Genomic DNA, 16,967 nt, shown 5'->3' on the forward strand with positions numbered 1-16,967 from the left:
TCTGCAGGTTTTCTCCATTTAAATAATATTCTATTCTTTTGTTCTCCCTTCCAAAATGAACGACTTCGCATTTTCCCAATTGTACTCCATTTGCCAACTTTTTGCTCACTTACTTTATCTAGCAATATCTCTCTGTAAACTGTTAGTATACCTCACGCAACCTGCCTTTCCACCTATTTTTGTCTGCAAATTTGGTTAGAGTGCATTCACTTCCTTCCTCCAAGTCATTAATTTTTATCCCCATTGGCTGTTTCCTCCCCATCAGCCAATTCTCTATCCATGTCAATATGCCATCTCCAACACCGTGGGCTCTTATTACTTAACTTATTGTGAGGTACCTTGTTGAGTGTCTTCTGGAAGTCCATCTACTGGTTCCCCTCTATCCACTCTAGTTAAGACTTCCTCAAAAATGCTGTAATAAATTAGTCAGACATAATTTCCCTGTCATGAAGCCATGCTGACTCTGCTTGATTAGATTATGATTTTCTAAAAGTTCTGTATTGCTTCCTTAAAAAGGAGTTGCAATACCTTTTCAACTGTAGATGTTCAACAATATCTTTTCAACAATGACTACTCAGCCTATAATCACCGCTTTTGTCTCTCTTCCTTTTTGAATAGGGGTATCAAATTAGCAGTTTTCCAATCCTCTGGTACTTCTCCAGAATCCAATGATTTTTGGAAAATTGCAACCAATGCATCCACTATCTCTGTAGCTACTCTTTTAGGATCCTAGGATGCAAGCCATCAGGACCAGGGGACTTATTACACTTTAGGCCTATTAGTTTGTCTAATACTACTTCTTGCCTGATGCCTTCCAGTTTATCTGGATTTGGGATCCATTGGACCTCCTTCATGGGTCAGCCTGCAGTCTCAACTTTGTCCATTAGGGACTTCTGGCACTGCTGGGGACTTTTGGAATTAACAACTAATTACAATGACTGGAAGCTTCTGAGAGTGGGAGTTCCTGCCAATGAGAGATGTTGAGGTGGGTTTGCCTCCAGCAGGGTATCTTTTAACACTTGTTCTGTTGTACATCACAACATAGGAAAAAAGGCTTGGATGATGTGTCACTGGAGAATTCAACAGACGTTCATTACACCTCACTAACTTGTACTAATATTACATTCACGGACACATCCATGTCCAAACTCATATGAAACTATTCAGTTACAAAGAGCAATGCCCTCCCTCCAACCCCAATTAATATGTCATCTTTCAAGTGATCCAAGTTAACATGGAGTGCGAGACCTTTATACTCTCAGGTCATGTGCTTTGATTCAGTGTTGATATCATAAACATATCTCTAAAAGATTTATTGACATACTGACCGTGAATCATATCACAACATCCCCCTTTTCCCATAGGTAAAAACTTATCCCAAAGAGGAATTATGGTTGTACATAGTCACATGTTGTTATTTTCAATAAGTATGCAAACAGGCATAACAGAGTTTACAGGATTAACCTTTCAAACTTTGATGTAATGCTTTGGAAGTTTGACAACTCATCCTGGACTATAGAAAGTTATTCACATCATTGGTACTTATTTCCTGGGGAACAGTGATAGCTTCTAGTAAGCTTCCACCAGAGACTTAGGATCAGTGAGGGATTCAGGCCAGGATGAGGATGAATGCAACAGGGTGTAAGTCATGGGAGAATAGAGGAGGGGTCGATAGCAAGGGAAAAATTAGTCATTCTCAGCGGGCTGCGCTATTTCTATTTTATTTTATCAATATCTAGAACTGTTGCCACACACAACCAAATGGTTTTTCCCATCAGCAAAGGGTGCATGGTGGTGCAGTAGTTAGCACTGCTGCCTCACAGTGCCAGGGACCCCGGTTCGATTCCAGCCTTAGACTGTGTGTGTGGAGTTGTACGTTCTCCCTGTGTCTGCGCTGGTTCCTCCGGGTGCTCTAGTTTCCTCCCACAGTCCCACAGATCTCCCACAGATGTGCAGATTAGGTGGATTAGACATGGAAAATGCAGGGTTATGGTGACACAGTGGGGGACTGATCTGAATGGGAGGGTTGGTGTGGACTTGATGGGCTGAATGGCCTCTTTCTGCACTGTAGGATTTAATAATTCTGTGAAATCACCTGTGGCAATTTTCATTAATTAACCATCACAATTAAATCACTCATAATTTTCAGTTGATTAATTTACATGCAAATCATGTTAAAGGCAATGCAGACCACCAAAAAAGAGAGAAGATGCTAAACCATCTCATTTCTAATATTGGGCCCCTCCAATCAAAAGCTAAATATTTGACAATGAGGGATCCCACCCCTGCTGCAGATTTCCTTCCTACATGGTGACTGCTCATAAAGGACCCCCACCCCTCAACCAGTAAATTTTGTGGAGGAATTCAGAGTCTTAGAGTCATAGAGATATACAGCATGGAAAAAAGACCATTCGGTTCAACTCGTCCATGCCGACCAGATATCCTAAATAAATCTATTCCTATTTGCCAGCATTTGGCCCATGTCCTTCTAAACCCTTTCTATCCGTATACCCATTAAGATGCCTTTTAAAAGTTGTAATTATACCATCCTACACCACTTCCTCTGACAGCTCATTCCATACACGCACTGCCTTCTGCATGAAAAAGTTGCTCCTTAGATCCTAATTAAATTTTTCCCCTTAAACCTATGCCCTCTAGTTTTAGATGCCCCCACCCCAGGGAAAAAATCTTGTCTATTTACCCTATCCATGCCTCTCATGATTTTATAAACCTCTGTAAGGTCACCCCTCAGCCTCCGACACTCCAGGGAAAACAGGCCCAGCCTATTCAACCTTTCCCTATAGCTCAAACCCTCCAAACCTGGAAACAGTTTTCTAAATCTTTTCTGAGCCCTTTCCCATAAACCTTCCTATAACAGAGAGACCAGAATTACATTCAGTATTCCAAAAGCAGCCTAACCAATGTCCTGTACAGCTGCAACATGACCTCCCAACTCCTATATTCAATGCACTGACCAATAAAGGCAAGCAAGTGAGGGAAAATCTAACATGCAATAGAGCGAGGGAGTAGAGGTGGGAGGCGTGAACATTAGCAGACCAAGAATAAGTGGGAAATAGCAGAGGACAAGTGGTGCACTTCCGTTAGGTGGAGAATATCATTGACCTTCTTCTACAGAGCTGAGTGTTCCTCCGGAAAGCTGAGACTGCACCGACAACTGCAGACCAGGCTGGCAAGGTCTGGTGTGGAGACCTCCTGTGGGAAGTAGACATCACTCATCTCAGCAATCCATCCACCAGGGCCTCCAGACCCCTGTCTGCAAGGCGGGTCACAGATATCACCTTAACTGCTATGACCAGGACAAATGCCATGCATCATGCAGGGCAGATCCAGGCAGACAGTGCTTGACTGGGCCTTTTAAAGATGGCACTCATGCCGTAGATCGCGGGATATTCCGGAAGTGCAGAGTACTTCCGGTTGTGGCAAGTGGTGGAATCGGGCTGACATCAGAGAGAGGGGTGTCATTGAGCTTGGTAGGTAATTACTGAGATGGCTGTGGGATGATTGATGAGAAAACCTTCTCGGCCTGGACAGAAACCCTTCATGTAACTCAATTAAAATGATTCTTTTCAAAATATGGTCAGATTCAGCTCTAACTGTTTTCCTTCTGATATTATGCTGACTGGCCAATTGCTAAGTTTATGCCTCTTCCTTTTTAGAAAGGGACATTTTATTTACATTGCTCAGGTCTTCTGAAATCACTCCTATATTTGAGAAGAATATCACCATTACTTTTGTTTAGCGTTCTTCTTCCAAACTCATCCATAGTATATAAAAATTGACACAGTTTATCCTCATAATAAGATATCCAAGATAATGTTGCTAACTGAATGGTTAAACATGTGCATTTTTTGCATTGTAGATATTTTGTTTATGTTTATAAATGGCAAACTCTCTACTTCAGCTTATCTCTCAGCGATAGGTCACTGGTACCAACCTGTAATATTTACCTGACATGCAAATTAACAAAAGATGAATGCACAGAATTCAATGGCCTTTTTTTGTCTGTTCTGCTATCAGGTTGATGTGGATGCTCAGTCTCTGAACTCTAATGATGTTTTTGTGCTAAAACTACCAAACAATGCATATCTTTGGATTGGAAAAGGAGCCAGTGGTGAGGAAGAGAAAGGAGCTAAATATCTTACATCTATCCTACAATGCAAGGCAACCAGGATTGGTGAAGGGGAAGAACCTGGTAAGATTGCCATCTGTGAATGAACATTTTGTTTGTTAAATATCAGAGGGTGAAATCTTATCGGGATCTGAACAACTTGTAAGATGCGTGGCAGAATCAGACAAGATACCTGGCAAAGCTCATTTCAATATCAAGAGCATCTTGCACCATCACTCTTGATCATAATCGTTCACACCAAGGTTTGTGTACCTGGGCTCATGGGGAGTGCAAGAGGTAGCTTTGCTGATGCCTCCTCTGAAGCCTTCTTGCTCTCATCCTCAGAGGTTGAGAATGGCATTTCTGGGAGAGCCATGAAGAGGACAGCAGTAATTGCAAGACAAAAGAGACATGAAGGCATTCTGATCAGTGGTTAGAAGTGGTGTGCACTGGTTGAGAGTGACAACAGGGTTAATGTGATCATTTCTGTGGAATGGACAGTGGCATTTACTCAGTTGATGAAACATGGATATTTCTGCATCTAGTCAGAAGTGGTTTTTTTTCTCCCTTCTCCTATAAGGACCAGGATTTTCATCTTGCAGAGGTAAGTACACAGATGTTAGGTACCAGTCCACTATATGGGCTCTCTCTGCCCTGTTATGGGCTGTCTTCTCCTATAATGAGCAAAAGGGGGCCAATGAGAGAAATTACAATGGGGCATGCAGGGTTAATCACATGGGAGATTGTGGGGAAGGGGAAACAGGAGTGTGTTTGTGAATATTTTACATACAATAGTGTGAGTGGCAAAGCCTGAAACTTAGTGGGAGATGGGTGCAGGAGCAAAGATAGAGTGGGTATGAGGCATGGAAAGATGAGTGGCATTCACCTTGGTGAAGGTCATTGACATTCTTTCTGCATTGCTATCCATTCCTCCACACCCTACAGATCGCACCGACCTGAATGCTGACCTCCAAACAGGCTTGCAGAGTCTGGTGACGCAGGGTCCAGGAAAAGGACACCTGTTCTCTGGACCATCCTATCCACCAGAATCTCCAGGTCCCTGTTGGAGAACCACAGTGTCATATTCCCTTTCTTTGACAAGCAGGGCAGTTACAATTCTCATCCAGGTGCACAATGGGCTTTTAACAAAAAACAGAATGTATTGGAGAAACCCAGCAGGTCTGGCAGCATCTGTGGGGTGAGAAAGAGACTTAATGTTGTGAGTCCGATATGACTCTTTTTTAGAACTGTTCAGGGCTTTTAACTGCTTAGTGGTAAGATGGAAGGGAAATCGGACACGAGAGACACTGTATGGACAGGTAAGTAATTAATGAGGCAAATTTTTAAGATATGACAAGCAAACTTGCTAAGTTTCACAGCAAAAAAAACTCTCCAAATAATTCAACACAAATCAGACTTTGCCAATAAAAATCAGATTTACCCATAAGAAATCCCATAGGATATAAAGCACATTAATTTACGTTTTTGTACATAAATTCTTTGTGAATATTTCTAAAATGTTTCCCTCACCAGATGTGTTTTGGAATGCACTTGGTGGCAAGAAAGAGTATCAAACCTCAGCGTTGTTGCAAAGCAGTGCAGATGACTTTCAGCCGCGTTTATTTGCTTGTTCAAATAAGACTGGATGCTTCATTGTAAGTTCTTTTTAAAATAACTTTGGTTTAGTATTCATGTCAATCCAGAGTGAAAGCTCCTGTATCTAATCATACTTTTTTCTTACCTGTTTTCTACTATCTTGTAAATGTGTGTACATGAAATTATAGCACGTTGATGTCTGAAATACAATTGTTTTATTTCTCACTGCGGTCAATAAGCAAATGACTTGTGAGTGGTAGCTGTCTGTGTTCACTAGCTCCTCGTATCAGTGAATACATAATATTTAATTGAAGGAAGTTTGAGGCCTAGAATGGTTAGAGAGTGAGAAGCCTTGCTCAAGAACAGGAGGTAGAATTTTATCAAAAGTGTTCAAGTCCTGGCAGTGATTGGAAATGTATGTCCACAACACGCTGGGCTGGCTGCCAGGATAGCCCCTTGATGTTATGGATGGCAGTTCATGAATGATTTGCTGCTGGAAGATGTCACCCTGAGATCTTGTGATGTGATCTTGCCTCACATAAACAGGCAAAACTCATGCCCTGTGAGTCTGACTGTAGCATTTGGGCTGCAATGTTTCATCTGGCTACCTCGTTATAGATTAATATCCAATTTGTGAGTTTTTGACTTGTAGGGCTCTATAATGTACCATGCAACAAATTTACCATTGAATTGTCAAAGCAACTTCCCACTGCAGATATTTCTGCTATTTTGCACATACATACCGATCCTCAATTGCAATATCCGCTTGAAGTCATCTTTACAAAGCAACACTAAAAAGGTGTATCTTATTGTTTCAATACTTTACATCATTTTCTATGCCACATTTAACAATGTCCATGGAGGGACTGGAAAGTTACCCATTTCCAAGTTTTATATATTCTTAGTTTTTTTATGGAACAATGACTGTTGGAAAACCGACCTTATTGAGGTAAAAGGTAAGGTGCCAACTAAATGTACAACATCGTTTCTGCAAATTAAAAGCATTTTTAGAGATTCTGTTCTACAGTGTTCATTACAGGAGTTCTCCGCACTTCCTTTTGTAGTGTGCATGTGAAAACTATGTTTATCCTGAAGCCTATCCTCAATGATTCTGAAGTAAATGCATAAGAAGTGGCATTGGATTCCTGTTTAGTTTTTGCTGAGTTACCTTGGTATCCTCAGGCTAGAAGTGCAGCAAAATAAATTAACCAACTGCCAAAAGAATATGTACCTAAGAATGGAAAGCCTGATTCACTGATACAGCGTCTCCTTGAGGAATTATCATTGGAGTGAGAAAGACTGTCAGTGCCTTTGGAGTGGTGCTGAAGTACAAATTGACCTAGTGCAGACAAATAAATCGGTCCGGAAAAAAACTCAGATGCAGATTTTCATGGAGATGGCAGGAAAGTGGAGGCTGGTATCTTCCTGATCTGGCAGAGCCATCTCCTTTAAAGGGCTCCTGCTCACCATATTATTGTTCTGGGAAGGCAAGATGATGTTGAGTCAGGTTCACCATATCTGGAGGCTGGCAGGCCGGTACACTCACCTCTCCTTACAGGGACATTGACCTAGTTAGATGGAACATGTTCTAAAATCTATGGAATGGACTGCTGATAACCAACAGCAACATGTACTTGCTGCCCTCAAGCAATGGCAAAACACAAGATCATCATCCACACAACTGCAGAGACTATTTGTTTCCAATGTATCAACGATTTTCCTTCCAAAAAAAATCCCACAATGGAACAGACTACTAAAGTAAATAGTCATAGATCCATCAATTGAAATCTTCTATATCCATGTTTTAAATTATTTCCATCTAATAGTTTTCATTGTCAGGACCACCATTTCAACTGTTCATTCATAACTTAGCTAGCCTTACTGTTATAAATGTTGGCTGAATATGGATATTTATCCAACAAAAAGCAGAGGAACCAGTTGTATGGATGACTATCATACCCCAAAAGCTTCAGCTGTCGATCCCTCCCCCACTCTCCAAATGCCCCTCAATGCCCCTGGTGCCAACATAGCATTTTCATGTTGCCTCCCTGCTGCAGCATGTGACCATCATAGTCACTTACCCTAGTGTCCACTCAGAACAGAGCTCTAGATATCTTTAAAATGCACATTAAGAATAAATGTTAACAATTCAATAGAACTTCCATACTCGTATTTCATTATTCACAAGCATAAACTCTTCCATGAAACCCCATTCAAAAAATGTAAATCCCCTGACATGATAGAATCATGGACTTTACTGTACCAAAGAAGGCCATTTGACCCATCGTGTCAGTATCAGCTCCTGAAAGAGTTAACAGAAACAGAAATTGTTGGAAAAATGCAGCAGGTCTGGCAGCATCTGTGGAGAGAAAGCACAATTAATATTTTGGGTCCATTGACCCTTCTTCATAGCAGGTCATCCCATTTTCCAGCCCAATTCTCTGTAGTTCATTAAATTCATCACTTTCAGATAGAGTTATCGAGTCATACAGCATGGAAATAGACCCTCTGGTCCAACTAGTCCATGCCAAACCTAATTCCAACTTAAACTAGTCCCACCTGCCTGCTCCTGGCCCATATCCCTCCAAACCCTTCCTATTCATGTACTTATCTAAATGTCCTTTAAACATTGTAATTTTACGTACATCCACCACTTCCTCAGGAAGTTTATTCCACACGCGAACCACCGTCTGTGTAAAAAATTTGCCCCTCATGTCTTTTTTAAATCTCTCTCCTGCCACCTTAGAAATGTGCCCCCTAATCTTGAAATCCCCCATCCTCGGGAAAAGACAACTACCATTCACCCTATCTGTACTCCTCATTATTTTATAAACTTCTATAAGGTCGCCTCTCAACCTCCTATGGTCCAGTGGAAAAAGTCCCAGCCTATTCAGCCTTTCTTTATAACTCAAACCCAACAACATCCTGGTAAATCTCTTCTGAACCCTCACCAGCTTAATAATATCCTTCCTATAGCTGGATGACCAGAACTGAACACTGTATTCCAGAAGAGGCCTCACCAATGTCCTGCACAACCTCAATGTAACTTCCCAACTCCTATACTCAAAGAACTGAGCAATGAAGGCAAGCATGCCAAATGCCTTTTTAACCATCTCGTCTCTATGTGATGCAAACTTCAGAGAATTATGTAACTGAACCCCTTGGTCCCTCTGTTCTACGACACTACCTAATATGATCAATCTGTTAAAAGAACAAACACCTGTTTATTTTCAACACATCAACAGACATTCCTTAATAACTTCTTAAAACTATATAACTATACTAACCATTAACAATGTGAAAACAGCACCATATCCATTCCCATTAAGATAACTGTTTTTGCACACTTGGGAAATCAACCAATCATTCATAAGGGCATTAACTGTCAAAACAAATCCTGGAAAATGTTAATAGTGGAGTCCATTGAAGTGGAAACCCTTTATGACCCTTTTATAAGGTGCAGTTGATATCTTGTTTCCTTTGCATGCAGATTGTCAATCTACCACATGCTCGTATTTGTTTAATGTTCAACACCAAGACAATTTTTTCAAAGCTAAAGATCATCAAATATTTAAATCTTAGTTCAAAACATGACAGAGGATTTCCCAATATAATGTTCTATAGTTTTGAATGCACTATGGCACTTTCTCATTTGGAATAAGAGTGCTATTGCATGCCAACTTTGACATAATGTTCATTAATTTGATGGTTGACTTACCTTTGGTGGAAAGAGCTTTTCAATTAATCATTGCAGTTAAAGTACATATAACTTAAAATGCACATATTCAACCATTAAGGTCAGGTGTTTTATGTATTTCAAAGGCTGTCAGTAAAAGAATTCCGGTACCAGGTGACTTTTACTTGGCTCCCCACTTAGGATTGGGGGTTCCCCATAATTCCCTACTCCTCTAAGGTGACATGAAGCCCATTTACCAAAACTGACCAGACTACATGAAATTAGTGGACAATCTGAAGTACTGACTTGCACAATTCTGTCGGCAAAGGCTCACTCCCTGAACCCTTATACCATGAGCAGAAAAATTCTAAACAATAAGAAAGGGGCCGGAATCCTGGAATCAGGTCTCATCCACCATTTCTAATACTGGCTTCCATTTCAATATTGGTGGAGACGTGAAACTCCGGGATAAGGTATTTGTGCCTCATTACTTTAAATTAAATTTGAAGAATTCCACATGGACTGCATGTTTATGAATTTTCTCAGCTACACTGATTGTAACATGGCTGTGATTCTCTGAAAGTGTGTGATCTGCTTTCATTTGATATCTTTTGGGAGTCATCTATTTATCATCCGGGCGTAAATATCGCATGTACCTCAGATGTTTCAAATGTAAACTTCAATTTGATTATTATTTGTAAGATGACTCGAGCTGACTTAGCTTCTGCGACAAGTCATGCAAACAAGTCTGCAATGATCATATTGCTTAAAACATAATAAATCTAGCTTGATGTATTACAGTGCTGGCTTCTAATTCTGGCATTATGAGCATTTTGCAAAATAAGTTTACCAAAAATGTTAACCAGTATTGTTTTATATGACATATTAATATGCAATGTGACAATGACAATTTTTTTTTCCTTTCAGATTGAGGAAGTTCCCGGGGAGTTTACACAAGATGACTTAGCTGAAGATGATGTCATGTTATTGGATGTTTGGGATCAGGTCTGTTCAGAAAGTCTTTTAAACCCATACATAGAATTAATATATACGATGAACGTGATGCAAGCATAAAATTCAGCTTCATCCCATTCCACTCCCACACAATTTATGGTTTTTGCTGGTTTTCTCAGATATACTTGGAATCAGGCTTTAATTCCTATGATTTAAGTTTCAACAAAAGTAACTGACAGCACTATTTGCTAAGCAACTTATTTGTTAAATTTGGCTCCTCCAATTCATTTGTTCTAATCCTGTTTATGTGTTTCATGTGCTGAAGCCAGTTCAATTAAATTTAAAGCCCAAACTAAAATGAATTAACTCAACCCTAATATTATCTCAGAGAGTTACATCTGTGATTCCTTATCGAGCAGGTTCCTGATCTTGACTGGGGTTTTGGGTAGAGCACCAAGATTAGAATCATTCCAAGAGGCTTCAAGATAGAAGATAATGGGTGTAATGAATGCGAAAAAGAGATACACATATCCTGATTTATTGTGTGGTAGTAGAGGTGGAGCTAACGTCCCCTTTTATTTGTGAACTGACAGACATAGCATGGAACAAATATTGCTTCTGCTCTCTTGCCATGTGCTAAGATATTATACTCACTGGTCAGTGCACGAGCATGGATATGAGAGGTACCAGATTATGCAGAACAGGCATATTATGTGCAGCTGAGCAGGAAGCAGAGGAAAAAGGTGAGAGAGGTTGTGTCAAGATAAGAAAATGCATCCCTTTTCCAGCTGGACTGTATGTTATCAGCTAATCTGACTAAAATACCACGCGCACAAGCACAATCACTCATTGTATGACATTGAGTAGGGGCATAGAGTACAAGACAAGGAGGTTACATTGAATTTATATACAGTACCTGTGTGGCTACAGTTGAAGTGTTGCATTGAGTTCTGGGTGCCATGCTTTAGGAATGTTAAGAAGACATTGAAGAGGGTGCAGAAGTGGTTTACGAGAATGGTTCCAGAGATGAGGAATTTCAGTAACCATGACATAATTGAGAAATTGGCACTGTTTCCCTTGGTGAAGAGAAGGTTAAGAGGATATTTAATTCAAATAATCAGAATCATGAGAGGTTTGGACACAGTAAATAGCGAGAAAATGTTCCCACCTCATGGAAGGATCGAGCACAAGAGGGCACAGATTTACAGTAATTGGTAAAGGAAGCAAAAGTATATGAGGACTGAGTGAGATGCTCATTGGGAGAGAAACCACATACACAGTAGGTCAAATGACCTCCATCTGTGCTGCAACAATTCAATGATTTCTGCACCTTGCTGAAATGTTGAAAAAAATCTCTTCACAAACAACTATTCGAAACCAACTTTATAAATTCATATATTCAATACTCCACACAAAGGTCAGATAATTATCCTGTGTATTCCAAACATTCCTGCCTTGTAATTGTCTTTATCTGTCTTATTGCTCCTATGCAGTGCTGAACTAGTGGTTAAGCATGGCTGCCAGGAGACAATTGACTTTCAGTTAAGAAGACTACAAATGGTCTTGCAGGAATTTTGGTTCCAGAAACATGGCTTTCAACATCATTGTATCAGCATGGGTGTTTGACAAATAACAGGAAATCGAATGGTACTGTACCAAGGATAAAGATTATCGGATTCATATTCCATGTAGCCACTACCACTTCCTCGAAGTCACACATCAGTAATCTCAGTAATCTATTGATGGACAAATTATTGGACTGCTATGGGATCCTGCAAAATGCTGTGAACGCTATTTTTTGCAATCATGATGGTAGCAGTTTGACCTTGCATGTGTTGCGAAGTTGGGTAGACTACTTGTGAATTAGGAGGTGGGACATTAGAATTTGGTGTTTGTAAAATGCTGGGGGGAAAGCATTGTGTGGTTCCTTTAAAAGATTGTGCTTTTTCTATGCTTAGAGATTTAAACAAAATGTCTGTGAGCAGCTTGAAAGTTTGAAAGTACACAGCAAGCACCCAAATTGAAACATTTATTTCAAAAGGCCATATAGTTAGCAGGCCAAGCAGCAGTTTTGTTTTGTTACCAAGACAACAAGTTTTGAATTTAGCCAAAGAATTTGAACCAGGCACTTAGATACCAAAAGCCAATTAAATTTAAATCTGATGGTTTTGACAACATAGGACCAATCCTAATGTAAGAAATTGATATGTCATCAAGGGTATAAAAGAAAAGGATAGTTGGACAAAGACAGGAGAGTGAACTGCCATCTGCCAAAGTTAACAGTTCTCAGCTCTCAAGAAAGAAATTCTGCCTGTCACAGTTTTTTCCAGTTTTAGAGGAAGCATCATCTAAATACCAGATACCTATGGCACAACTAGTTAATATTCCTTACAGAAAAATTGACAGGGAAGGTGTTCCTGACCCAAATTCGATAGAGAAGCCACAGAACATTCTCGAAGACATAATCTGGCTGTAATTTTGAGAGACTAAATTCTAATTTTTTATTTTTATTTTACATAAGTGGAACTTGCATTTATTGGAACAGCATACCATTAGAATTTTGTTCAATTCAAGAATAGTTAGTAGTTAGAAGAGGTTTATTCAGTTTGTTAATAGTTTAATTAATTTGTTCACTGTTAGAGTTGGATAAATAAATTGTTACTTGTTGAATATAAGTGAGTGTCAGGGATTTCTTTTAGTTAACCACTAGAAGTTACTGAAAGGCAGGTTACATCATTATTCACACTCCTTTTTAACAGATTATAGGGCAAGGTGCTCCTCTTTGGGTATTTCAGTTTTAGTTCTCACAGGGGTGGTCAACCTCTGCTTTATAACACATTGGGGCTTCGGGTCCGGGATCTGGCCAGCTGGTGTCCAGGATCTCAATGGATCTGAATGGATTTGGATGGATCTGAATGTATTTAGAAGGATCTGAATGCATTTGGACAGATTTGAGCAGGTTTAGGGTATGAAAGGTCCCAGCAGACTGAAACAGACTTGGAGACTAGTGTCCTGGATCTTTAAATAAAACTTAATGGAGAAGTGGTAAATCTCCTCTCACCCACTCCAACCTCTTCCCCACAGAACATACAGCCCTCTGCTCCCTCCACTCCAACCCTAACCTCACCGTCAAACCCACAGATAAGGGAGGCGCAGTTGTGGTATGGCGCACTGACCTTTACATCGCCGAGGCCAGGCACCAACTCTCTGACACCTCCTCCTACCGCCCCCTCGATCATGACCCCACCCCTGACCACCAAACCATCATCTCCCAGACCATCCATAACCTTATCACCTAAGGTGACCTCCCACCCACAGCCTCCAAACTCATCGTTTCCCAACTCCGCACCACCCGTTTCTATCTCCTTCTTAAAATCCACAAATCCGACTACCCCTGGTCGAACCATTGTCCCTGCCTGCTCTTGCCCCACTGAACTTATCTCCACTTATCTCGACTCCATTTTCTCCCCACTGATCCAGGAACTACCCACCTACGTCCGGGATACCACCCACGCCCTCCACCTCCTCCAAGACTTCCAGTTCCCCGGCCCTCAACACCTCATCTTCACCATGGACATCCAGTCCCTGTATACTTGCATTTCCCACACAGATGGTCTAGAAGCTCTCCGCTTCTTCCTCTCCCGCAGGCCCAACCAGTCCCCCTCCACCAACACCCTTATCCGCCTAACTGAACTCATCCTTACCCTTAACACCTTCTCCTTCAACTCCTCCCACTTCCTACAAACTAAGGGAGTGGCCATGGGAACCCGCATGGGCCCAAGCTATGCCTGCCTCTTCGTAGGATACATGGAACAGCCCCTCTTCCGCAGCTACACTGGCATTATCCTCACCTTTTCCTCTGCTACATCGATGACTGTATCAGCACTGCCTTGTGCTCCCACAAGGAGCTTGAACAGTTCATCAACTTTAGTAACACCTTTCACCCCAACCTCAACTTCACCTGGACCATCTCTGATACCTCGCTAACCCTTCCTGGACCTCTCTGTCTCCATCTCTGGTGACCACCTCAAAACCAATATCTATTTCAAGCCCACCGACTCCCACAGCTTTTAGACTACACCTCCTCTCACCCACCTTCCTGCAAGAATGTGATCCCCTACTCCCAATTCCTCCGCCTTCACCGCGTCTGCTCCCAAGATGAGGCGTTTCACTCCCAAACATCCCAGATGTCCTCTTATTTCGAGGACCGCAATGTCCCCTCTTCAGTGGTCAAAAATGCTCTTGACCGCATCTCTTGCGTTTCCTGCACGTCTGCCCTCAATCCCCTCCCGGCAACAAAAACAAAGACAGAATCCCCCTTGTCCTCACTTTTCACCCCACTAACCTCCAGATTCAACATATCATTCTCCGCCACTTCCGCCACCTGCAATCTGACCCCACAACTAAGGATATATTTCCCTCCCCACCCCATCTGCCTTCCGTAGGGACCGCTCTCTCCGTGACTCCGTCGTCCGTCCCACAGTCCCCACTAGCCCCACCAGCCCTGGCACCTTTCCCTACAACTGCAGGAAGTGCCACACCTGCCCCTACACCTCTTCCCCTCACCCCCATCCAAAGAACCAAAAAAACCTTCCACATCAGACAGAGTTTCACTTGCACATCCGCCAATGTGGTCTACTGCATCCGCTGCTCCCGATGTGGCCTTCTCTACATTGGTGAGGTCAAGCAGAGGCTCGGAGACCACTTTGTAGAGCACCTGCGCCCTGTTCGCGACAAACGACAACACTTTCCAGTCGCAAACCACTTCAGCACCTCCTCCCACTCCCTGGATGACATGCCCACCCTGGGCTTCCTCCAGTGCCACAATGACGCCACCCAGATACTGGAGGAGCAGCACCTCATATTCCGCCTTGGGACCCTATAGCCCAATGGCCTAAATGTGCCTTTACCAGTTTCAAGATCTCCCCACCCCCAGCCTCATCCCATGACCAATCCTCCTTCTCATCCCCACCTCCTTGACCTGTCCATCTTCTCTTCCACCTATCCACTCCTCCCATCTCATTGACCAACCCCCACCATTGCCTACCTGCACTCACCTATCACCATCTCACCTACCTTCCCCAGCCCCATCCTTCCTCTCTCTATTTATTTCAGAGCTCCCTTTCCCCTCCCCGATTTCTGAAGAAGGGTCCTGACCCGAAACATCAACTTTCTTGCTCCTCTGATGCTGCCTGGCCTGCTGTGTTCCTCCAGCTCCACACTGTGTTATCTCTGTTTAATTTCTGTTGCTTGTTGATGGTTAAATCAAAAGTGGGGAATTGGCTCTCAACATTGCTAAAGAGGTTCTGGGGGTCAAAGATGCATCCCAAATTTGCCAAAAAAGTTTAGAAAGACAGAAAAGTTTGATACTTTTTGAATTAGCAGACATGCTAAAATGGGATTTAACTAGGGATAAGAAGAAAGCTGAAACTGTACCAAGCATTTCGGTATATTCAAGAAACAGTCAAGTGCAGTGGAGTTAGAAAAAACTGAATTACAAATTAGACAATTGGAGTTAGAGGACAAAGAAAGAGAAAGAAGATTCTTAGCAGAGGGAAAAAAGAGTCCTGGCTGTAGAGACAGAAAGGGAAAAAGAGAGAGAAGAAAGGGAAAGAATGTTTGAATTAGAAAAGATGAAGTTGGAACTTGAAGCAAAAAGACTTCAGAAGACAGAAGTAAAAGTACAAGGTCAACATGATGATGAGCAAACTCATCATAGCCAACAGCCTGGTAGGGATATCTACAAATATGCCCAAACTTTACCAAAATTTGATGAAAAAGATGTAGAAGCCTTTTTCATTTCCTTTGAGAAATTGGCTGAACGGATGAACTGACCAGAGACTCTGTGGGTAATGTTAATTCAGACCAAGTTGATAGACAGGGCTGGTAAGGTGTTTACAGCACTGTCAGACGAGGTGTCAAGAGACTATGAAGGAGTAAAACGGGCTACTTTGCGTGCCTATAAATTTGTACCAGAAGCATATAGACAATGGTTCAGAAATGCAAGGAAGGAACCAGGTCAGACTTAGATCGAGTTTGAAAGAATTAAACAGAGTTATTTCGATAGATGGATGAGAGCATTAAAGATAGAAAAGACATTTGAGGATCTTACAGATGTTATTCTGCTTGAGGAGTTTAAAAATTCACTTCCAGAAGTGATAAGAACTCATGTTGAGGAACAGAAAGTTAAAACAGTGAGAAGAGCTGCAGAAAACGCATGAGTGCATAAACTGAAATCTAGCTTCTGACAGCAATTTCATTCCGTGAGGGATAGAAATTGGGAAAGAGGGAGATCCTTCAATGAAAAGCAAAAAATAAATCACACTGGAAACAGTTTACTACATGTGAAAAAAGAAACCCGAGACGATTGAAAAGAGGTGAAAGGCCTCAGGTGTTTTTACTGCAATAAGGTGGGATACACAAAATCCACAATGCTAATACAGTGTGAACACAGCAGGCCAGGCAGCATCAGAGGAGCAGGAAAGCTGACGTTTCGGGTCGGGACCCTTCTTCAGAAATGGGGAGGGGAAAGGCAGCTCAGAAATAAGTAGAGAGAGGAGGGATTGAAACATCAGCTTTCCTGCTCCTCTGATGCTGCCTGGCCTGCTGTGT

The 16,967-nt window shown here is 41.7% G+C and overlaps 1 protein-coding gene across 1 annotated transcript in view; it reads left to right on the forward strand.

Annotated features, from left to right (window-relative positions):
- The window catches only part of LOC109913987 (scinderin), a 60,105-nt gene that overhangs the window by 33,536 nt on the left and 9,602 nt on the right, over positions 1-16,967 (forward strand). Inside the window, exons 8-10 of the mRNA XM_020513552.2 lie at positions 4,039-4,213; positions 5,663-5,784; positions 10,329-10,406. Coding sequence (XP_020369141.2) covers positions 4,039-4,213; positions 5,663-5,784; positions 10,329-10,406 — 375 coding nt within the window. The remainder of the gene's footprint in view (positions 1-4,038; positions 4,214-5,662; positions 5,785-10,328; positions 10,407-16,967) is intronic.

The sequence above is a fragment of the Rhincodon typus genome, chromosome 2 (genome assembly GCF_021869965.1).
Source record: "Rhincodon typus isolate 14 chromosome 2, sRhiTyp1.1, whole genome shotgun sequence".
In the NCBI taxonomy this organism is placed as follows: Eukaryota; Metazoa; Chordata; class Chondrichthyes; order Orectolobiformes; family Rhincodontidae; genus Rhincodon; species Rhincodon typus.